The 24,628-nt window shown below is 37.1% G+C and overlaps 1 protein-coding gene across 1 annotated transcript in view; it reads right to left on the bottom strand.

Moving 5' to 3' along the window:
- Positions 1-24,628, bottom strand: part of GLRA3 (glycine receptor, alpha 3) — a 74,413-nt gene that overhangs the window by 32,802 nt on the left and 16,983 nt on the right. Inside the window, exons 3-4 of the mRNA XM_009330693.1 lie at positions 11,919-12,142; positions 8,892-8,974 (exon numbers count right to left, since the gene is read on the bottom strand). Of these exons, the coding sequence (XP_009328968.1) occupies positions 8,892-8,974; positions 11,919-12,142 (307 nt within the window). The remainder of the gene's footprint in view (positions 1-8,891; positions 8,975-11,918; positions 12,143-24,628) is intronic.

Genomic DNA, 24,628 nt, shown 5'->3' with positions numbered 1-24,628 from the left:
GTATCCTGGGCTGCATCAAAAGAAGCGTGGCCAGCAGGTTGAGGTGGGTGATTCTGCCCCTCTACTCTGCTCTGGGGAGACCCCACCTGGAGTACTGCGTCCAGCTCTGGAGCCTTCAGCATAAGAAAGACACTGACCTGTTGGAGCGGGGCCAGAAGAGGGCCACAAAAATGGTCAGGGGGATGGAACACCTCTCCTATGAAGAAAGGCTGAGAGAGTTGGGGTTGTTCCGCCTGGAGAAGAGAAGGCTTCGGGGAGACCTTCTTGCAGCCTATCAGTACTTAAAGGGGGCTTATAAAAAAGGTGGTAGCAAACTTTTTAGCAGGGCCTGTTGCAACAGGACAAGGGGGAATGGCTTCAAACTAAAGGGGGGTAGATTTAGACTAGGTCTAAGGAAGAAATTCTTTACGCTGAGGGTGGTGAAGCACTGGAAGAGGTTGCCCAGAGAGGTGGTGGATGCCCCATCCCTGGAAACATTCAAGGTGAAGTTGGACGGGGCTCTGAGCAACCTGATCTAGTTGAAGAAGTCCCTGCCCAGGGCAGGGGGGTTGGACTAGATGACCTTTAGAGGTCCCTTCCAACCCAAGCTATTCTATGATTCTAAGATTCTATTTGTTATTGTCTGGCTCCTTTCCAGGTGTTTGCTCTTAATTCTATAAAGATATTACTAATCACACAAAATCTAAGCAGTGTCATCATAGAACTGGAAAGAAAGGACAGAAAAAACACATTGTTATGTTGAAGAGCAGTGTTCAGAAGTTACAGGACTGGTTAGGTTACATTAATACTGTCCATATAAACCCAAAGTCTGTCTTGCACATCTGTAACGCAAAAGCAGATGATAAACTGTTGGTAATTATATGACAAGGCTATCATCCCAGGAGGAGAAGGTTGTCAGAGGGAGTATTTCTCGGGAAAACTCAAGAACTGTGTGTATGCATGGCACTGTTGCCTCTCAGCAAACAGCTCTCTTTAAAGAAACAACTCATTTTTAGGAGCCTGAAGTCATTCCAGGTGATTAGCTAGTGAAGCATGTACTAGCAGACTGAGACTTCTGCCTGAGATGAATATGAAGAACTGGCAAACTAAGTAGAATTTAGAATTAATTGGCAGTGTAGAGGGCCTGAAACAATTGGGAAAGTAGGATTTGGCCTGCAGAAGCTTTTCTTTAGAAAATGGTCTGTCACAGAGCTGGTGATAAGTGTGAAAAAATGAAGGTAAAACTGTGTCATCACGCTTATGGAGGGAGGAGGTGGCAAAGATAAGGCATTGAATGAGGAGTGGTTGTCAGGACTTGTGCTTGGAATAGTTGATGCAGGGTTTTGAATATCTGGACATCAAATAAAATGAAACTATAGTGATAGTCTATTTAATCAATCTAATCTATACAAAACTCTTTGGCAGAAGGTGGACAAGACAGACATACTAATTCTAGCCTTTAGACAGCATTGAAAATTGTCTAGCTAGAGTGAAAATTTTCAGCGTGTTCAATTACAGGTTTCAGGAAAGATTGCAGGGAAAAAGAATGTGACCCTGCTGAAATATTTCTAAGTAGCAAGGGCAACTATAGTGTCTGGAAAAAAGAAAACTAAACTTTTCCCTTGGTCTCGGTCATCTTTCCCAGAAAAGCTTATCTTCTGAAAAATGGTGTTGACAAGTTGTTATCAACACCCATATAAGAGGTCCCTGAGAGAAAAAAAGTAGATTGTATCTATGGGGTTTTTTTAACACTATTATTAATCTTAATAATAAATATACCTTTTTCATTCATCCAATTTTGAAAGTATAGGAATAAAGCACCACCTTAAACAAATAAGGTTCCATTCAACCCACATCAGTCCACATAACTCTCTAGAATGTATTGGAACCAAGCTATTTATATCGGTTGTATACATGCATGCATTTTATTTTAGCCAATTCAGTATCAGCTGTAGGCATTAAAAGCCTATAATCTTATAGGTAAGATAATGGACATCCAACAAGTTTGTCTTGAAGAATTATTGAAGTGTCTTGAAAGTATTAACATCTCTTCTCCAGGCCGTCCAAGGACTACACCATTACAGAAAAAAAAGGTTTGTTACTGAGGGCAACCAGTTCCCCTGTACCTTCAGAGACTCCACACCTTTGAATCACAATTGTCTTGGCAATTCCAAGATACCCCCTTTTTTACTTCTGCTGACACAATCTTACTTGCTAAGTTCTTTCCTTTTAACCACCCTTAGAGTATCATTCCAAGCCATGAAGAGTAAAATTTTTGAGCAAACTAGTGATGCAGCTGAATACCAATATATCTTGTAAATTTTCTACTCATTCTGGTCTATTCCAGGAAGGCCATGCTTCCCTTGTGCCATTTTACAATACCTACAGACATATTAAAACCTAACTTTTTTCCTCTTGTTCAATAAACACAAATGGCATGAAACAACTGAGCTGAATATCTAGCATTTTTGTACAGGAGAGTTTAGTTCGACTACAGAATTTATTTTATAGTTCTTTTAATCCCAATGATTTATCTAAATTCCATTCTCATTTCCTTAATGTTTAGTAAGGTACAAGTCCAAGAGTAACATTGGATTTATTCGGCAAACCAAGCAGTTCTTTAGGTATCCAGCTGAGGCAAGGACTACAGTCAGGTTGACTAGAATTATTTCACTACTTTTCTGTTAGGCATCCCAACAGTGTGCTTCCAGGATAGGCTGCCTGCACGTTACTGTTCCTAAGAACATGGCAGAGGTTTGAATTGTGCCCTAAATTCCAAGCAACACAGCAGGGAGAAGATCTGACAAAGCTAACACATCCGGTTTTGGCTTGAGATTAGAATAAATTCTTCTAATATACATTATGCACTAAAAATATTAGCTTCAGAAATCACCTGTGATGCATTTCAAGGCTAAATTTATGCTGGAGCTCCAAGAAAGTGGGATTTTATTGTATGTACTTCTGAGCCGCTTTGCAAAGCATCTGCCCCTTACACTGCCCTCTAAGTCATTCTGATGGAATCTCTCCCTTGGAAGTTACAGGTTTATCCTTAGCCTGAAATTCAGAGAAGAATAACATTTCAGGCCCAGGCCTCTACCACATCTCTCAAACTTAATGTTCCTTGCTGAAGCCTATAGATTTTCAGCTCTCACTTTTATATTAGTTTCTGTGGGTTCATACAGCTACTACTGCCCTTTCATCCTGCGTTGGTCGGGAGCTAAAGACTACAAATATCTAGCTCTTTGTGTGTCAGGTCTCACTTCAGATATGCACAGTGGGCTGAGACATCCATCCACAGAGTAGAAACCATAGGATGAGTTGTTGACAACTTTTGTGCTACTGAAATGGAAAGGAGAGAAGAGGTATGGTTTCCACACGTTCAGGCACAAGCAGGCATTAACCTAGTGTGTCTGTAATTACTGTCACTCAGGTAGACACCTGAGGTTCCCTGGCAGATAAGAAATACACGTCAGTTCTACTATCTTTCTTATGGTGTCTTTGTGCTGTGGTGGGAAAGGAACAATGCGCACATCATTTTCTGTAATGCAGTAGCCTATACTGCTGTAGCCTGCTTACAGATCTTTCCATTTGCACAATCTCCAATTTAGAGACTGGGAGGAAAGAAATTGTACTATTCAGGTAACAGCATCATGTAGTACGGAGTGAATTTTCTCTAAAAATCCAAACAACAGGAGGATGATTGCTTAGAAAGACTAAAAAGCCTCCATAAATCAAAAGGGGAAAAAAAGGCCACTGTTTATTAAGAGAGACAATAAGCATCAAAATAAAATTATGAGGTGAGCAGGTGCTTTCTCCCTTACATATGTTGCTTTTCATAGTATAGTTCTTCTTTTGTAACTGAGTTAGTCTTTTCATTATTCTTTGAAAATTCAGGAATATTGAATGTCACATGAAGTTATAATTGTAATATATGAATAAAGGAATGCTGTGAGATAAAAGTGAAACTTAAAAAAGAGAGGGACAACAAGCTCTAGCACATGAAAGAAAAACATTTCTTTCCTGGGAGTCTGGCCACAGAAATAAATATGTATCTAGTTGACATTTCTTTGTATCTTATTCAAGCAGAATAAAACTAAAATTATCTCACATGCCTATAGGCTGCCCTGGAGTAAAGCATAGAAATGTAGAAGGGATTATTTCATATGTGCATTTTCATTTGCTTCCTGTCTAAGATACAAAAGCAGCTCATTCTAGTTGCTGAGAAATCATTTGGTAAAACAAATCCTTTAAAAATAGAAGACATTTCCACTTAAATATTTTTCGGACACTTCATGATATAAATGAAGTACTTTAACCAGGGGCAAATCCAGGTGCTTAGACTGAACTTGGAAAAAACATTACATTTGATGGCTAAAAATAAAAATATCATTTGGGAAGAAAAGCTATACATGAATTTTCCTCTTAGAGCTTTCTATGCTGGAGCAACAATATCAATATTGAAGGAGAGTATCTAGTACCAAACAAAATTACAATTTTATAGCAGAGCTAAAACCTACAGTCTGTCCTTTATAAGTGACTGTGAGCATTTCTTTGTAAACTGGTGGTAAGATGAGTAAGAAAAAGATGAGTGATTTGTTAGAAACAGTCTAATTTGCTTAGTAACACACGCAGGAGCAAGGCTTGCAAGATCAGATACAATTTAAAGAAACTGTGAGATAAATGGGCCTTGCAAATTCATAGTTGTACAATGTCCTACCCAACTTGGCACTCAGTGGAAAAAACAACAATTATGATCACTTGAAAAAGAAACATCGGGAAGCATGGCTGCTGCTGTTTTGCTCCTGCAACCACTTTGGTTTTTATAACACAGCCTGCTGACCAGATCATTTACTCAGGATGCGAGAGGACTGCATTCTCCGTTTTGAAACCCCGCATCTTCCACTTCCCTGGAGAGTGCACCAAACACCACGCTTAGTGCTTCGATCCCCCTGTTTAAGTTGTCTCACTGTGCACCAAAAAATGTAAGCCAGCCAGCCACAGAAGAGTATGACACTGTGGCCTAGAAATTAGAGATTCTTGGATGGATTCAGGCTCTCAGGGTTATGTCAGCTCTTACCTCAGGAGATTTGTTATGAAGACTGGGAAAATGCTAAATGCACCCATCCTCCTTTTTTATTCTATAATTTTAAAGAGAAATGGATGCCCGTTCTTAGCCAAAGACTCTGGAATTTGAATGTTTCTGCTCACCTTCTTCTAAGTTCTGGAAATTGGTCAGACTCATATAAAATATTTTTTTAATCTAGTTACTCTCCTGTCCAGCATGTAGATATTTTTTGTATTTCTCCAAGGTGTCTATTTCCCTTCCTATACTTCCTGTAGAGAGAAACTGGTTTTGGGCAGGTGAATTCCTGCTCTTGAAGGTCTAGGAGCTTGGAGGTTATGTCACTGTGCCTATCCTCTTTGGATCTGTCCCAAAGTAATTTCTCTCGGTTTCAGGGAACTGCTGTCTTGTTCTTGCAAATCTAACTGGTTATTCTGCTATCAGACATGTAGGTATAGACAGAGCTCCCACAAGCTGCAAAATTTTCTGCCTCAGGCCAACTACTTTGCCCGTAGTCTCTATTTTTCAATGTCTGGATTTACAGGTAAAATAGAATTAGGCAAGGTGATACAGGGAAAGCTTTACTGCTTGTAACTTCCTTATGAAATAAAATTTGATCTTTCTCTGTAACTAGATTTTGAAGCACTCATTTGTATTTTGTTCAGCTCTTCTTTTGTGAACGTTGCCTTTTTCTACTATGTGAATGCGCAGCAGGGAATTTACTCCCACTGAACTGAATGATTAAAAACATGACTTCAGTGAAAAATGCTCTACTGGAAAATACAGTAGAACATCTACAGTGCTGTTCAACTAATAAGTATTGGTTCCCTGTGGTGCAGTTTGTGGGAATTGTGAGCTTCTGCAAGGTTTCTATAAAGCAAAACAGATGCCAGTTTGTTCAAGAATGCTCAGTTGTTGTATGACCTGTCCTCACAAGGGCTGAAAGAGAGGAAAAATACAGCTGAGTTTTATGAATTTGTTAAAGCAATAATTTCATAACTTTTTAAAAACAATTTTTTTTAAATTATACCTTTTGCTTGTTCAGTCAAACACTATGATACTTTCTGTTTGAAGCATAATTATATATAGTGAATATACCTGCCATCTGTAGGTAGTCTGATACAACTGCCTCATATTAACCTTTTATTTAGTCACATTAATTATAAAGGTGGCATAGGTTATTAGTAGGATTATCCGCTTGGGTTCACTGTGGAGTTTTGATAAAATGCTGAATATATAATATTGTCCTAAATTCCTTGACATTTGCAGCAAATAACTATCTCTCAATTTTAGTCAAGAAAATTTCTGTTGTCACATTCAGCCACCGCCCTCATATTGAAAGCATAATATTATCATTTGTCCATTGTAATGAAAGATAGATCTGGCTTTCATACTCACCCTGCAATTTTTTGTAAAATTATACTGTTATCCATACAACAAACAGTTCTGACATACTGACTGATAGATAATTACCTCCTCCTTCTCTTAGATGATACTTTATTCCAGAAAAAGAAGAAAAAACCCAAGAAATACTTTAATCAAATTATGTATGTTGTGTTTCTGATCTATAATATATTTCAAATAATCCAGTATGTTCATTCTATATGCAGAAAATTATTTTCTGAAATATTTTACTTATCGATCCTAAAACTATAAATCTAGATCTGACATTAAGATGGGTGCTTATTATTTGTTTGTCCTGGTTTCGGCTGGGATAGAGTTAATTTTCTTCCTAGTAGCGGGTGCAGTGCTGTGTTTTGGATTTAGGATGAGAATAACATGATAACACACTGATGTTTTAGTTGTTGCTAAGCAGTGTTTATATTAAGTCAATGACTTTTCAGCTTCTCATAGTCTGCCAGCGAGGAGGTGCACAAGAAGCTGGGAGGGGGCACAGCCAGGACAGCTGACTCAAACTGGCCAAAAGGCTATTCCATACCATATGACGTCATGCTGAGTATATAAGCTGGGGGGAGTTGTCTAGAGGGCAGCGATCACTGCTCAGGGACTGACTGGGTGTCGCTCAGTGGGTGGTGAGTGGTTGCATCACTTGGGTTTTTTCCTATCCCTGTTTTTTTTTTTGTTTCTCTCTCTCTCTCTCGTTTTACTTTCCATTACTCTTTTTTTTTTTTCAAGTATGAAACTGTTCTTATCTCAACCCATGAGTTTTCTTACTTTTGCTCTTCCAATTCTCTCCCCCATCCCACTGGGCAGGGGGAGGATCAGCGAACAGCTGTGTGGTGCTTGGTTGCCGACTGGTGTCAAACTACGATGCTGTTTTTCCCCTGTCATTGTCAGAAACTTCAGATTGCTGGAATCTTTCAAAGAATGCTTTGCCTTTTTTTTTTTTTTTTTTTGTTCTTCACATCATTAGGAGGATTTTTCTGCTAGGAATCTCTTCCAAAGTCCTTTCATTTTCAGGGGAAAAGGCAATTCACAAATACTTCATATAACAAGGAAAATGAGAATTTAATGCATATCTGTGCCTTCCTCCTCACACATCCTGTGGTAGCTCAGATGATAGCATCAGACAGAACCTTTGGTTTTGTCTTTTTGTCTGTCTGTGTGTGTGCCTTGAAATGGCATAGCTGCTGTATGCTTTCCATCCTCTTTTATGTTCTAAGTGAGATATAAAGGGAGATGATAAGTACAATATAATGGGTTGAGTTAACAAATGCTAATTTTATTTCACATAAAAAATATTGCTGTTAACTAGAAGATAATTCTGCAAAGCCTGTCTTGTGTAAGCTGGTTTTACCTTCTCCTCTGCTCTCCTCAGGATATTTGTGTATAATGCAAATAGGGCTTTATGATGAGATTATTTAAAACACATGGAGTTGTAATTTCGCTTTTTCCATTGAAATTCTAGTGTAACACTGGTTTGGTCAAACTGTCAGACCTTCTCTGCACTAGAAAGCTATCAGGTCTTTTTTTCTTTCTGTGTTTTGCTGGGTGTTTTCAATGTCAAGCTCTCTGTGCTATTACAAATTCCTTTAAGCCCAGAGTCTGGAAGATGCTAGAAATTTTTCTAGTGTTAGCATTGATGGTCAGATCATGCTCACATTTTATCCCTAGCTACATGATATCTTGTATGGACTTCTTCCTCCTCATAATGCAAGGGCTCTACAGCCCTTCCCAAGATTTTCTGGGGGGTTTTCCACTGATCCAAGGCGCTGCCCCAGTTGAGGGGATGAGCGCTGTGTAAGTGACATACCCTATGTAGGTACATGGGCATATACATATATACATATATTACATATATATGCTGTGCAATCTTCTACAGTTCTCCCTTGTAGTAAATCCTTTCCCTATTCCCTTCTAGGATGATTAGGTAAAAGCTACAGATATGTAGCTATAACATGTAAGCATGCTGAAGAGCTAGGGCAGGAATCTGAAGAGCAGGTACTCAGTATATATTGTCTTGTTTCCAGCTTTTAAGGACACTGAGTTATTATCAATTTCAGGATAGTCACATAAATCACTCAAATCACTCTCAAGTTATTCTCACTCTGTTATTACTCCCATATTACTGTCCCCCTGTATGTGTGAACACAGGGAAGACTTAATGGTGAATCCCCATATGCATAAATTTTGCATAAAGGCAAACTGGCACTGGGTACTTTAGTAATAACTTTAGATTTACACAAAACTGTTGATTTTCAGTACAAATAAGGATGAAAGAATCTCTTCCTTTGAAAATTGTACATGTCTCACAGATTCTTTTGGTAAAATAGAGGACTCTTTTTAAAAAAATTGTTCTTGTACCACTACAAGGGGTCTTTCTACTTCCTACATAGTTGTTGTAATCCCAACAAAAGTATTTATAGAATAGTACATTACTCAAACTTACAGCTTTCCAGCTGCATTATACATGTTTGCACATCCATTGGAAAATTTTTGAGATCCATCGGACAGGACAGTATCAAAGTCAATCTGGAAAGCACAAAAAAATATTAAAAATATACTACAAAAATGCCATAGAACTGCACAGGAAAAATGCATGAAAACACTGGAAGTTATTAGAAATAGAAGAAAATACATTTTTTCATTAGAAAGCTCTCAAAAAGGATGTATATTAGCTGAACCCATTTCATTCGCTCAGCCTAGTATGACAATGTGGAAAAAAGTTATTACAGATTTTCAGAAAAACACATTTTTCAATAGGGTTGCCTAACTTTATGTGAAGTCTAAAGGAATGCAACAACAGAATGCTTTTTTGTGCTACAGCAGAATTATTGTACTGTTACAGTATTTCAAATGCTTGACATAAAATTTACCCATATTTGCAAGAATTTCATAACAGATGTCAGCTGTGAATCATGGTGGCAAAGTAATTTATGTGTTATTGTCCTAAAATAAGGTGCTTAAATTGTTAACACAAAGGTTTAAGATGATAACATTTTATGATATTGATAGTAGACTGAAATATGCCTGTTATTTTGAACTGCAGCTGTGTTTCACATTAGTCCTGATACTTCCTGTGAAATACTTTGCAACCTAGAGGCAAAAGAGGTATTTTTACATTTTATATCAATACAATAACTTATCTTTAGAGTGATACTTCTTGGAGGAATGAGAAAGAAGAATATAAGAGGTAAAGGCACATGTTTTCCCTCACTGGCCATGTTTAGGCATGCATTCATCATTCAGGGTCATGACTGCACCTTTCTTCTTGCTAGAAAAAACCTTGCATTAAAATTTTGCCCCATATTCATTTATCAGTTCAGTTGATAGAATTTCTTCAAAAACCTGAGGAGCTTGAATTCAATTCCTTACACATACAGCTTTTCTAGAACGGCAGTGCTCTAATCCCCTGCTCTTAAACCCATTCCCCTGTTTTTGGCATTGGGGCTAAAGGGAAATGGGCAGTAGGCGGCAAGCATGGCTGTATATTTCTTTTACCCTACTTTTTCCCTCTCCAGTAGCTAAGTGTCACTCCACTTTAGCCTGCGAGTGTCAGAGCTGCAGGGGGAGAGTCCAAGGAGGAAACTTGGACCCTGGCCATATTCCCATGCTATTAAAAATGGTTCCAAATGCAAAATCTGACTAGTAGGCTAGTAACATGGCAAGTCATTTCAGAGAAGAGGCACCTGGACTTTACTTTGTGCTTCAGTAAATATTTTAGTATTTTATATTAAGTATTCTTTGAATCAGGAACTGGAACCTTCTCATTATTTTCTTGTCTGAATTGTTCCAATGCAAATAGGGGAGGAGGAGACATCAGGGGATGAAAGGAAAAAACAAATTTAGAAATCTTCTTTTTTTTTTTTTTCTTTTAATATCAGCACGTTAGCAATTAGCATGTCTCCCCTGATCAAAAGCTTAACTGACTCAAATTCACATACAAACTCAGATGCCAATTGTATGATTTTAAATCTGTTTCAGAAATTGTAATAGTTCTTAATTAAATCATGGCAACATAAACTTTCTGGCTTCATAAGACACACAGGAGCTATCTGGCATCTGCTTTCATCACAGTCAATGTTTGCTTTTATAATTTAATATCATAATATTTCTCATGTTTCTTTTTTTCCCCCATTTCATGTGACCATGAACTTGATCTGAATTCTATTGAAGTTGCAATCCAAACTTGCTTCTGTTGAGCGGTGGTGTCTATACTCTGTGTTGTACGACTCTGGAGGGAGTGGGGCAAAGAGGAGGAGTTATCTGATTAGAGTGGAACAACTGCCAGTGCCTCTCGGTGAATCAGACAGCCTGGAGATAATTGATTTAGCTCTACTTTATACTTGGGTCCGGGGAAGGGATCCTTTTTACTTGCTTTCCATCTGTTTCTAGTGACAGAATACATGTTGTGACACTGAAGAATGATTATGTTCCCAGACTGGCAGACTAACCTCCTTTTGGATATGAAATGCTTGTAGGAATTTTAACCTAACCCTTTCTCCTGGTGTAAGCTTGACAAGACGCTGCCCACTTGCACTGGAAGGAGGGAGGGAGGAGACTCCCTTGCCACTGATACATCCACGCAAGTCACAAACGTTTTCTTTTTCTCTTAGTATACAAACTGCTTTACAGATTCCTGATGTCTCTTCAAAAAATCCAATTAGCCATTAATGCAGTAGCATAAAAACATGCAAAGCAAAACACTAAGTGGACAAGAAGTATACTTATTTTGAAAAGTGTAACATTTTGCACAAGTAGGTCACTGTATTAATACTAAACCTATATCGTGTCTAATGGGGCATTAGTATACGTATATTCAATGTGTCTCTCATTAGATCAGGTTTTTGAAGATAGTGATAAAATGCCTACTAATATCTGTATTAATAAAAGAAAAGTGGGGAGAAGAGTAAAGGAGTAGAATAACTAGATATTGTCAATACTTATATGTGATTGCTCCTTACAGCTTCTTAAACCTTTTCAAAAGTTTACTTTCCACTTTTCTCTCCATCTCCAGCAGTAAGTGAACTAGTCTTTAAATCTCATGTTTCCTCAAACAGGTCATGTTTCCATGTTGAAGTGCAACTGCAGTATCCAAAAAGGTGAAAAAGAAATAACATTGGGTTGTCATGACATTGGAAGCTACAGCATGTGAAACTCATACATAGGCCAGCTCAAATTATAATACCTCACGATTATTTGCTCTGTGCAAGTGTCCTAGCTCCTCTAGGCTCAGTATCTGTACTTTAAAATGGAAAGATGCTTTTCTTATTATTTTCACTATGCATATTCCTAATGAGGGATCATTTTCTATTTTATAATTAACAATGAACAGTAATGATGATAAATTTCTATGTTCAAAACTCACATTTACTAGTGATAGTTCTGCATGACTAGCAACTGAAAATCTCCATTAGCAATTCTTAGGTACACTTTCAGCTTCTATCTGAAAAAAATCATTTGATTAGAGACTCACCTGATGGAATAAAGCACATTTCCATTTTTGAAAATTCGCAACAACTTATTATCTGTTGTAACTTCATGAAAGTTGGCACCTTTTTCATTAGCAAAGAACAAATCAGGTTTCCAAATTGAATCCAGCATGGATGGATCTAAGTCTAAAGAGTCATCTGGATATTCACTGTATGCGAGGCGTGGATCATTCCAATTCTGACGGAGAAAGATGTTCACTCGGTAATCCTGAATGAAAGAGAAAACAAGCAAAGCTTTATCAAGCATAGGGATTTAGCTTTTATTTCATTTCTTAGCCATGTAATCCCCTGTCCATCTGTGGATGACAAAAGAATTACTTAGCTGAATACCAGCATGATACTTATTTGTATTAGTGGGGACACAATGGATAAGAATAAAGATGTATTTCAGGGCAATTGAAAAAATCCTAAGCTAAGGAAATCCAACCTCTGTGTACAGTTCATACAACTCCATACAATTCTACCCCTACAGTAGCTTTGTCTTGAAATCAAAATGAGAGAAGCATAAAAAGAGTTTTATGGAGTTACCTTTTCCTGCTCAACTCCTGGCGGAGGCATTCCCACTTCCCTCTCCTAGGCAGTGAGAATCTGTCCCACTGGAAGGAAACCTCAATTAATTTATTTTTTCTCTCTCTAATTCTTACATATTTTAGACACACCACTTAGACTTTCTGTGCCTCAGTTCCCTATTGAAAATTGTGTGAGAAGTACCTTGCCATAGAGCTGTATGAGAAAGACACATGTGTCTTCTCTATTCAAATATTGTGGAGATGATATAACTCCTTATGATAAACGAGCTTAGTGGAGCTAAGTGGAGTCACCTTAATTCCTACAGATAGTCCTGTCTTAATGAAACATATTTTTATAGGAAAGACGAATGGAGTGCTTCAAACTTCTGGAAGTAATTTTGGAGTTGTATATACTCTCTGTCAGAGACAATGTTGTATTTATGGCTGCACACTTTCTTAAAACTTCACCACTCTGAAGGATGAAAATGTTTGTTTTTAAATAAAAGTGCATATTAGCATCTCATTAAATTATATCAAGAACTGAGAGAATTGAGACACTGAGCATAAGGACATAGGGACTATACTTTTAACAGTCATAATATGATTTTCCTCATTATTTGCACTACTGCATTAATGAAAGAAGATAAAAATAAAATAGAAACAAAGGCATGTTAGTTGCAGAAGGGATATGGGAGCTGGTTGTCAGAGCTTACATGACACTTCTAAATGTAATAGAAGTAAATAACATCACTTTTTTATTGTTGAAGAAGACAATGAAAATCAATTTTAAAAAGAAAACTTTTTGAGACAGAATGGGAAATGAAATGTTCAAGGCTGAGCAATAGAATTTGGCCAATAACTATGGGTAGTATTTATTAGTGGTTAGAATAACCAGTTAAAACCCCACTGGTGTAGAAATTATGGGTACTGTTGAAATTCCAATGTTGTATCAATATTTGGTCTTATGAAACTTGGAACATGTAGCCATACAGTTGTGAAAACGATGCCAACAGACATAATAAAGAATAACAGGAACCTCAATATGCAACATTTACTCATGAGAAATAGTTTTTTATATTTTCAGCATCCTGCTCGTTTGGTCAATTTAATTATTGAGCTTGAACAAGGGTAGCCAAATATGCTAAAAACATGCTTACCAAGCATTTGTTGCTTGATAATCAGAAAATACTGCATATCATGTAGAGAAAGTCCCAGTAGAGGATTTTATATTCATATAACCTTATAGATTTTCAAGACAAAACCAGTAAGTGGAAAACTACACCTGGAGAATGAAATTAATTCAGATTATTGTTTCCAGCAGACATGAAAAGGGCTCTCTGATCAAATGGAAGCATATAACATTAAATGCCAGGTGAAAAAAGCATAGGATTTGTTAATTTTTTTTTTTAATTGTTAATTAATTTGTTAACCCCCCTTTCAGAAAGGGACTGAAAGAAATTTCCCTTCTTTTTCATCACGGCTATTGACAGCCTCAAGAGCCATAAAAAGTTCTTAAAGGAAGCCGTTGGTATTTTTCATAATTAGCACCATGGCATGATGAAACCAGAGCCAGGGATTAGTACTTTACAGATACAGAAACAAGCCTCTTTTCTTTTTTTTCCTAAAGTAAGCCAAAACCCTTAGACGAGCTTGTGCCTCAGTGTGCATAGAACTGAGCTTTTGGTGTCTTCCATGCAGGAAGAGGACATAATACCCTTTGAAATACCCTTATTTCTTTGCATGATATCCCAAGTACCATGTAGTACCAGTTCTCCTTCCAAACTCCTGTTTAAAATTAAAAAAGCCCAGGAAGAAGCAGGATGTGGGAGCAGTGACGGCTTTTACTGCCTGTTCCAACATGTGGACTACGTTGCACTGAAGGAAACAGCTCTAAACCTGGGGCACTGGGTGTGAGCACTGCAGCCCTCAGGACTTCATCTGCACTTCAGCCAAACCCAAGCTTTACCTTTTAATTTGTATAACCTGAAGTATGCCTATTTATTTGACTTTTCTCTGTAGGATATGATGAGTTTATGAATGGGATTACTTACAGAGTAAGGGACTTCTCATATGTATAAGACAGAGTAGGTGAAAAATGCATAGCAGAAAGTTGAAATGAAAATGGAAAATGGAGGAAGACAAATGGAGGAATCTGTTCTAGGTTATATTAAGCTATTCTGTATGTCAGTTTGCCTAAAGTTTATTGGTTTAAATTGTTTCCAGCCTTTAAGATGAAAAAAATCCTAGTTAAATTTTTCATTGAAGCAATTGAAGCTATTTTTAATTGTTCTCTCCCCTGAAAATTCTGACTTAAATTAGCTCTCATTATTCACTAAAAAAATTCCTAATCTATCAAAAGCAAAGAGATACATTTGACTGCTATTGCATGAAGGACAAGTATTCATGGTCTCAGTTTATAATGACACGTTGTGAGCATAAGGCTTAACTGCTTTAAACAAGTAGGGTTGTTTGATGCAAACACAGAGACCCAAATTAAACTGCCAGAATTGATTTGTTTTCCTACAAGAGGATTACTATTCTAACGTGCCACTTGCCTGGAAGTGTGACTCCTAACTCAAATAACTCTGTGCTGGGGAGGTTCCTTGAGGGGAGCAAGAAATCATCATTTAAGTTGTGGTGACTTCCACAGCCACTTCTATAACCTCAAGGCTGCCATCTTCTGAAGAGTTGCTGTGCTCTGGTTCTACAGAATGAGACTGATTTTTGGGTCTGCCCTTGCTCCACTGTCCTTTGAAACCCTTAGCCACAGAGTGAACATTCTTAGAGGGTCAGGATACTGTTCATCTGCTTCATAGGGCTCAACAAAATCAAAATTGGGACATCAGCTAATTGCTTTTTGCTATCCATACTGAGGCTGAGGCCATTATGGACTCCAGTACTAACATTTTGATTAGAATTTTGAGCACACACTGAAATCTAAAATACTTACAGAATATGTTGATTTCTTCTTCATTATACTGATACAGACATCTATATTCCCATAACATACAGAATATAGCTAGACTGTCTTATGGAAACTTTCGCACAAATACTCAAGATATTAATTGCCTGACTCTCACTGGTTTCTTTAACACTTTTTTTAATAGGCACTTGTTCTGCAATCCTTCTAGATCTGAGAAAGAGAGATAAAAGCAAATTTCCAAAATATGCCCTTCATTTGAACATTGCCTATCACCTGTTCTCATAATTTTTGAATGCTGCCATTTGAAACAAATCATCAGATTTTCATACATAAATGAATAATCTTCCAGAGCTCTACCTACTGCAGTTCCAAATACTATTATAATTTTGACTAATATACCCATTTAAGTGAAATCTAGATTTGTCTTTTGCATAATGTAGTCAAATGATTCTTGCTTTATTTGTTCTCTCTCACTGTAGAATTTTAACATGGAAATCTTACAGACTTTCCGAGAACACTGCTAAGAGGAAATTTGAAGGCACTATGAGAAATATTGTTCTTGTGAAGATTTTTGTTTTATACTGATAACTATGGCAATTTTTTGTTCATGTCCATTAAAGATCTGTATTGAAAAATACTTGAGTTTCTGGTGAAGTCATAAAAAATAGCATAGAAAGCAGATGCATTTACTAAGGTCTAAAATATAAAGAGTTGTTTATTAAGTTTCCGCCGAATCATAGGAAAAATGTAAAGACTTGTTTGAATACATTTTTACTAATTTTAGTAACTACATGTATCGCAAGTGCTTGAAAATCAACCAAGAGCAAAGACCTGTACTTGTAGATTACATGCATGCACAGACTAATAGCCCCCAATGGTTAGATTTCTCCCTTTCCAGGTTTCTATGGCTGTTGCTGACAGCTCCATTGGACATAATGCTGGAAAAGCTTTTTGCAGACAATGGCATGGACTGGAATTTACTTTGTTGTAATGAAAGCTGAATATGATCCTCTGTACCAAAGAAGTTATCACAGATGTACTGGACAGACCTGCTCATGTGAAGGCTGAAGTGAGGAATGAAAATTAGCAGGGTGACCTGGAGTAAAAGGAAGGCAAAACTAGAGGGAACTACTAGAGGCACAGGGGCACAGGGAATAATTTAAATTATTTCAGTAGATGTTACAAGGGAGAGGAATATGTATCTGGAAGAATAAGACCCAAGGTAATCCTGGCCTAAAAAAGTAACCAATGTCTTGAAGAGACACTTCAAATTAAGTATAATTTTGTAACTATAGTGGGCTATTTGTTTTATTGAATTAGTTTATCACCCCATAGGGAATGAGAGTATTTGGTCATACAGTTATGTGTGTGTTACCATTCCTCTCCCTCTGTCCATCCCCCAACCCCCCTGCAAAAAAAAAAAAAAAAGTTATCAAGTGCTGAGTTATCAGGTGCTCAGGTACTAGGTGTTAGTAGTTTCATATTTCAGTATAGCATCCTTGGTACACCAACCTAAAAAGGAATGCTGTAGAGCATATGTCACTTAATTTTCCATTTTGTTTCTTCGGTAAATGAAAAACATCTTTTGCCTTTATTCTACAAAATATTATATTTGCCTTATGCATTTTATCTTCAAAATACTTTGACTTCTTAATCTTTATGTAATTTGTTAAATAGGTTGCTTGCAACAGGCTAATTAAAAGCCCTTAGCAATTTTACCTTTTATTATTTTAATTTTTATGTAATACAGTGGAAAATAAAATTTAGACTTAAGACTAACTCCACAACTGGAAGTTAAAATGGAAAACTAAGTAGAAAATGGTTATTTTCTGAACCAGATGGGTTCTGCACAATCCAGTATAGTACTAAATTTGATACTGCTATGGGACAGCAGTAAAAACATAATACTTACATTTTTGTTCTGCAGTTTCTACAATGAGTTTTCTCCTTGCAACGTATGCTTTCCTTATCATAGCTAGAATTATTTAATTATTTTTTTTTACTTTAGAAAATGTCACAAAAATTGAAGGATGATTTTGGGTTTTGTTATACTGATACCAAAGTAGTAAAATGTGGGGACTTGACGGATACAGATTGTTTGTCATAGTTGTCTTCTCTCTCAAGTTTGTTTTCTTGTTCTCATTGCTGTAGATGAAAAGCTATTATGTTACAGAACACATTAATAGTTTTAATTTTTACTGGTGAGATTTTCTAAATTTGCTATTTCAGTCTCTGAAAAACATGCAACTTGACATGCTTTTTATTGCCACCTTGGTTAATATAATTAGACAGGATGCCCTGTGGCTTATTAGTACTTTGTGGTGATAACGTCTTTCCATTTTAAATTTGTTCACTGGCCATAAGCACTACGGCTGCACTTTAGGTAACCTAATTACTTTGGGTAAATTGATGGAATTTCCTTGGTTTTCCTTTGCATACCTGAAAATTTCAGACTGGACCAAAAGCTATTCAGCTAATTATTTCAATATGCCTTTGATGAAATTTCTCCAGTATAGAAACTCAAATATTTAAATTTAAGTAAGCCCCTCAAATTAGTAAGTCATTTTCCATGCAGGTTACCAATGTCATTGCAAAATCAAAGTAGAAGACCTTTGAAATTCACACTGACATTTGAGATATGTAAATATAGTTTGTGTAATCTGAAGGATTCCCTGTATTTCCTCAGGCTTAATAGCTGGAATTCCATGATTACTGGGATTATTTGTGGTGAGGCCTCATTTGTAGTCATGCATGTTCAGAAAAAGAATATATAGAAGAAGGTGCAGAAAAAGATGATATAGGACTGGACAGGATAGCCAGTTTTGTGAGAGTAGACAGGAAAAGTTTTATTTCTTCAAACCAGTAATAAAAAGGACTTGTATTATGACTTGATTGATGACTTGATTGCCATCTGTAAATATATTGAAGGGTAAATATTAGAGGAAGGAAACATTTTAAATCTAAGGACAAGAACATCCTTAATTATCAATAAATTTAGGCTGGACTGAAACAGCTCATCCTTTTGCTTATCATACTAATAAACATCGGTGATCTTTTCACTGGCATAATTTATTATTGCAAATAAGGGGACTGTTTTTTATTACATCTTTGCATTATTACAGGTCTGAACTGCAGCAAGGATAGTGCATATATCTATGCTGTATGGCAGTTCAATTAAGTGAAAAAAAATTGCGACAGACTCCATGCTCCACCATTAACTGTAACTCATTAATCTGTCAGAGATTTACCATAGCAGCTAAAGAGAAATTAACTGTGATTTAAATTGATCGCTGAGTACTTAACTTTAATTGACACGTCAAATCTGTGTCAGAGGAACACGATTTGACTAATGCCAAACAACCCTAAGAACATGCTTTTCTGTACTGAATAGCTGTAGGGCATTCATTACAAGAAGCAATGTAGATGCGCTGTTGATTGTGATAAAGTTTGTCTGACTCACTGAATCCTTCCTGATGATCTGTCCCTGGATAATTTCATACGTGGAAGCTCTTTTTCCAGAACTGATTTTGGCAGTGGGTAGAACTAAGGGTGACCTTATTGTTCTCACTCTGGAATTACACAACCCATAGAGATGCTGGGAGTACTGCACCACTCCCTCAGTAAGAAGCAACTTTGTGAATTTTCCAGAACCACAGGATTCCTCCCTCAGAAAGGAATGTCATCATCAATGGGCCTTAGGAGAAAGCCTTCCTCTTGCAATTTTTCTTTCTAATCCTGTGAGTCTTGCAATTTTGCTGTATAAGGGCAAGTATGCAGTTCCATACACGAAGACATGGAAAACTTTCCTGTCTAGTCCTGCCTCAAGTTAGTTGGCTAAGCACTTTGTTGGTGATTAGGATCTCTAGATTTGAGCCCTTGCAGGCTAAGGATGAGCAGTAAGGGCTGTTTGGTTCCTGGATAAAAGTTCTAGTCCTAGACTAGTTCGAAAATGGTGGGTGCTTTTACCCCCTCCATTAAGTAGGACAGGCCAGATGGTTTGGGGATTTGGGTGAGGGCTAACTTGCCTCTGATCTCAGGAAGCTCTAGGAAATTATTTGAGCTATTCAGAAAAGATTTTTGATGGATTTTGGATGAAAAGCTCTCTCTTTGTCCATGGATGTATAAAATCAGTTTTTAAGGTGTTCATTAATATTTTTAATCTTTCTGGGGTTTTTGTTTGTTTGGTTTTGTGTTTGATTGGTTCGTTTTGTTTGTTTTTCTTACGCTTCTGAACTACTAAGTATCCATGTGGGTGTTCTGTGAATAGTTTTGTTAAAGTTTTATTTAAATTTTGTCTAATTCCTTTGCGGAGTTTGACTCCAATAACTGCCCAGCAATCGTCATATTGAAGTCAATAGAACTAGAACTTACTTGGCAAAGAACTAGCTAAAACTAGGACTTCAAAATTGCTGCTTGTGATATCAGATGTCTCAGATTCCCTTACAAAATCAAAATTCAGAGTTCAGCAAATAAGTATGTACACTACTTGTGCACCAAGTGCTCTTCCTAGTTGTGTCACCTGCTTTCATAACCTTGGATTCTGAAGTGGTATGCTGTCTGTTAACGTTCTGCCTGGGACAAACGAATGTTACTTACTTTCTTTTCTTCTGGGTTGAGTAATGTAATATTCACCAACACTATTAATGGTTTGGAGGATGAGAACTGTTCTGTCACTACTCCAGTTCAGTCTTTCCCTTACTGAAAGTATGGGGTCACTTACAGGATGCTTATTAGTACAGAGCTATCAGTCTTTGTCATTCAACCCATAGCTAAAAGAAGAAGAATATAGTCAGTAGTTTCTGTGAGGACTCCTTGATTTTTAGCTTCTGACTCCCTTGTCTTCATTACAAAGCATTCAAAATCTATTGAATCCAATAGTGTGCTACAAAAACCAAGTTATTTTCCACGGGTTTTAGGATGGAAACATTGCAAAATGGACAGGTTTAGTTAATTTTAGTGTTGGGTTTTTTTCTGGTTTATTATCAGTAGCAATGGCTGGATTTTAGTTTCTGTGCTCACAAATAATTATCATATCAAAAGCAAAAGCTAGTTGATATCTAGGATGTTTGCTCTTAAAAAAAATTAATTAAACACAGTACTGACATACTGTATAATAACGTTTGTCACAGCTCTTACTGCATGTCCTAGAATATTTATTAATTGCATATAATTGAATATATTACTTCTATTCTTAATGGAAGTTGTGTGTTCCCAACTCCTAATGCATTACACTAAAATCACATTTTGCAACTTGTTCAATGTAATTGCTTTTTTAAGCTTTAGCTCAGGGGCTTTTAAAATGTTGGTGCTTTCAAGCAGTAGTATAAGGGATTAGGTGAAAATGGACATGACAATTACATGAACAAACATCATGCACTAAGCCTCTGTCTTCATTGATCTTTGCCGTGTTCTCAGTTGACAAAAGGTTCTGGGTTTTTTTCTGCAGATAAAGGATGTGTCCCTGAAGATGCTTTTGCTCTAACAGCAGAAGGTATTCCTTGCTAAACGAAAAGTTGAGTTTTTCTGAGATTATTCATTTGTTCAGATGAATTTTTGGTACTATATATTCCGTCTTGTTATGAATACATTTTATATGTTAGCACTTAAAATATGACTAGTTTCGATGAATGACTGAATGGGCTAATAGCAGAAATCTTTATTGAAAACATATTTGAAATCATCCTCTGTTTCATCTCCTCAGGGAAATATAACCTAATTAGATCAAATAGGAATTTGGGAATTCCATACTAACTTTCCCTGAAGCTTTCCTTCTGTTGGAAGGTAAATATGACATTGTCTAGAATAGGGTAAATAGGGTACAATAAAAGGTAAAGCTGAACTAGTTCAAGTCCAGAAGCTGGGCCTGCTAACTCCAGCAGCTTAAACATCTGCTAAAATGGGCTGTGGGAAGGGATGTATCTCTAACTTTAAACAAACTTGATTAGATATGAGTTATCTGTAAATCTATTGATAGGCATGAAGCGCACCAAGAAGTCTGTCAGGAAAATCATGTTGGTTTAGAGGTTCTACACTGATGCTATGGCAACACATAAAAGTTAATGTGGATTTGAACTGTACCAGTACTGAGGAGAAAGAGAACAATTTGTTTGTCTACACAAAGATGTCTAGTGGTATTTGAAAAGCCCTAAAATTTTCTGCCTTTCAGCTGCTGGGTCAAAAAGATGCACGTCTCTTGCAATCCTATGATATGTCTACCAGCCTAGATAACCCAGGGACTCTTAGGGATTTTTAAGACCACCTCTAAAAACACTAAATGCACTTAGGCAACTAAATAAAACTTGAATAGGCACAAACTCCATTCAGTATCCATTTGCTAACCTGCTCCTTTCATGAAGAAATTAACCTTGTGAACTAGTGCATGTGGGCCTAGACGAGTAGCAAGGGAGAAAGAAGAAATGTCAAGTTCATGGGCTTCCACTAGGTCGATGATGAAGGGGGTGGAAGTAGCAGTTACTCATTGAAAAGCCAATCCTACCTTATTTCGATAGATCTCAAAAACTGTGGTTTGTAATACTACAGTCATACCAGAACAGTAGTCACAGACACAAATCTGAAAAATTTTCTCTACGTTTTGCTAAGCTGGGAAACAGTCTTGTTACACTGTAAGGTCTAGTATAAATATCTAAAAATTGCAGTAAAATTAACCAAAATTAATGAAAGACTTAACCAGTGTAAAGTATAAACATATATTTTGAAAAGTGTTGTTTTATATATTTTATATATTATATATAATATACATTACATCAAGGCACAAATGTATTTTATATTTTATATATGTATTTTATATATTCAGTTTTCTGAAACTGTAGAGTAGCCAGTTTCATAACGTTCACAAAAATAAGGAAAAAATATTGCAAAACAGGGAACTAAGAAAGACTGACTAGAAACATAAAATTTTCAGTGTTCTATCCCTTCAATCCTAGTAGGAGTCAAGTAGCTAAACCCTCATTCTATTTAAATCTTTAAAAGAAGATAGAGCAACTAAAAAGAAGGTTGTGAGAGAACCCACATATTGTAGCACACAATGTTTCTAGATGGAAAGCAGACTAGAAATCTTCTTTAACTAATCTTGTTATGCCAATAAATTAGCTTTCATATATTCCTATACATTTACGTTTTGGAAATCTATAAACTGAAAAAGAAATCTACTGATTGAAAGATCAGGCAATGTAAAGACTGCTTATTTTTTAAAGAAAGGGAATAAATTCAGATTCCCCAGAAGTTCTTTTGAAGATTATTGTTTTATCATTAAAAACAGGTAAAGAAGAAATAGTGAATACATACTTTTTCTCAGTTACATGTATTCGATATATTTGTTTTTAATTCACCTTCAGTATCTTCATGATTGTGATAAAGTGTTGACCAATATCTGTTCACACTGGCTTATAGCCTCCAACAAGAAATGCCTTGAGGAGGTAGCTGGCTGGTTTTTTTTTCTGGGAAAGAAGGATATGGGATTAAATTTGCTCCTAGGTTTTGATAATGTTTTGTAGAGGCTTGCAGGTTGGGACCTTTCCAAACTGTGGAGAAGGCTGCAGCTAGAGGGAGCTGATTTTTGTTGGCTTCCCTGTGTCAAAATCCCTGGATGAAGTTGTTGAGGAAGTAAAAGCCTCTGCAAGCTGGAGCACTAGAGGCAGAGGAGCAGAGAAGCCTGTGAGCTGGGATTACTTGCATTTTGGAGAGAGGGAGGAAGGTGACAATCTGTAGATCCCTGCCTAGAGACACCTGTCTGGTGAATCTAGATGGCAGGGTAGCGCTTCCTGGGTAAGATGGTTAACTAGCTGAAGGGACAAAGAAAAGTACTTTGGGATTGCGAGAAGGTACAGAACCCACTTTCTGTGCTGTAGGAGATGACTGGGCCCGCTGAGGACTACATGATAAGTGAGACAGATCCTGAAGTCAGAAGGGTTATTTTGTGCTGTTGAAAAAAACAAACTGTCTGAGAGATGCTGAGTTTTACTATGGTGTAAATTGGCATGAGAATCTAGAGGGATTTGGTGGGGAAGGGGAAAGAGATCTGGCACCATCATTGTAAAGCCAGTAATGATACAGGGAAGCGGAAGTCAGTAAAAAATGCATATCAGCACACACTTTGCTGTGATCGTTTTGACTTTTAAAGAACATTAAAACCTGAATCACAGTCTTGTAATACCTCTTGTTCTACCAGTTGTTAATGACCATATTTGATAGCATGCTGTGTATTCCCTTGCAAAAGGAAAAAGACTATGTAGAAAACAGGTTCTTACAAATTCTTTTAATAAAATGTATAATTTTACTCTTTAAAGTATAAAATGGTTTCAACATTTTGGATATGATTTAGGATATGCCTTTACAGTGTGGGTATGATGTATAAAAACACTGAGTGTACAGCTCTTTCACACACCTAGAGTGCATGAAATACCAAGTATTCAGAATAGAATGAAGACATGAGAGCAGAACTGAATTTTTAAATGATGCCAGAATAACTCCAACTTATTCAAGGAAAGAATTTCAAGGTTAATGCTTCATGTAAAGTGTTTGTAGTAGAAAGGTTTTCCAGCACATATTTACTAGACTAAAGAACAGAAATTAGGAGCAAAGGTGACGTGTTGAAAATCCTTTGTTTTCTTAATTCAGGTTCATTTAACAGTTATTCTAAAGTTGACTGTAGCTTTTGTTTCTGTAAACGAAGCATTAGTAAATTGCAGGTTCATGCAAAATGAGGGAGAAAGGCTATATTCATACGGAGATAGATGGGGATTTATGGACTTAAATCCTATTAGCGTTAATGGAGTTAAGGAAAAATCCCCATATATCATGACGAGAGTAATTTCCATTGCTTAAATACATATATGGGAAGGGCTACAGATGTCGTCTATCTGGACCTCTGTAAGGCCTTTGACACGGTTCCCCTACAACATCCTTCTCTCTAAACTGGAGAGGTATGGATTTGATGGGTGGACTGTCCGGTGGGTGAGGAATTGGTTAGATGGTCGCATCCAGAGGGTAGTGGTCAACGGCTCAATGTCCAGATGGAGATTGGTGATGAGTGGCATCCCGCAGGGGTCCGCATTGGGACCGGTACTGTTTAATATCTTCATCAGTGACGTAGACAGTGGGATCGAGTGCACCCTCAGCAAGTTTGCAGATGACACCAAGCTGAGGGGTGCGGTTGACACACCAGAGGGAGGGGATGCCATCCAGAGGGACCTGGACAGGCTCGAGAAGTGGGCCTGTGTGAACCTCATGAGGTTTCACAAGG

The sequence above is a fragment of the Pygoscelis adeliae genome, unplaced genomic scaffold (genome assembly GCF_000699105.1).
Source record: "Pygoscelis adeliae isolate BGI_AS28 unplaced genomic scaffold, ASM69910v1 Scaffold167, whole genome shotgun sequence".
Classification (NCBI taxonomy): Eukaryota; Metazoa; Chordata; class Aves; order Sphenisciformes; family Spheniscidae; genus Pygoscelis; species Pygoscelis adeliae.
This window is presented reverse-complemented; position numbering and strand designations above follow the sequence as displayed.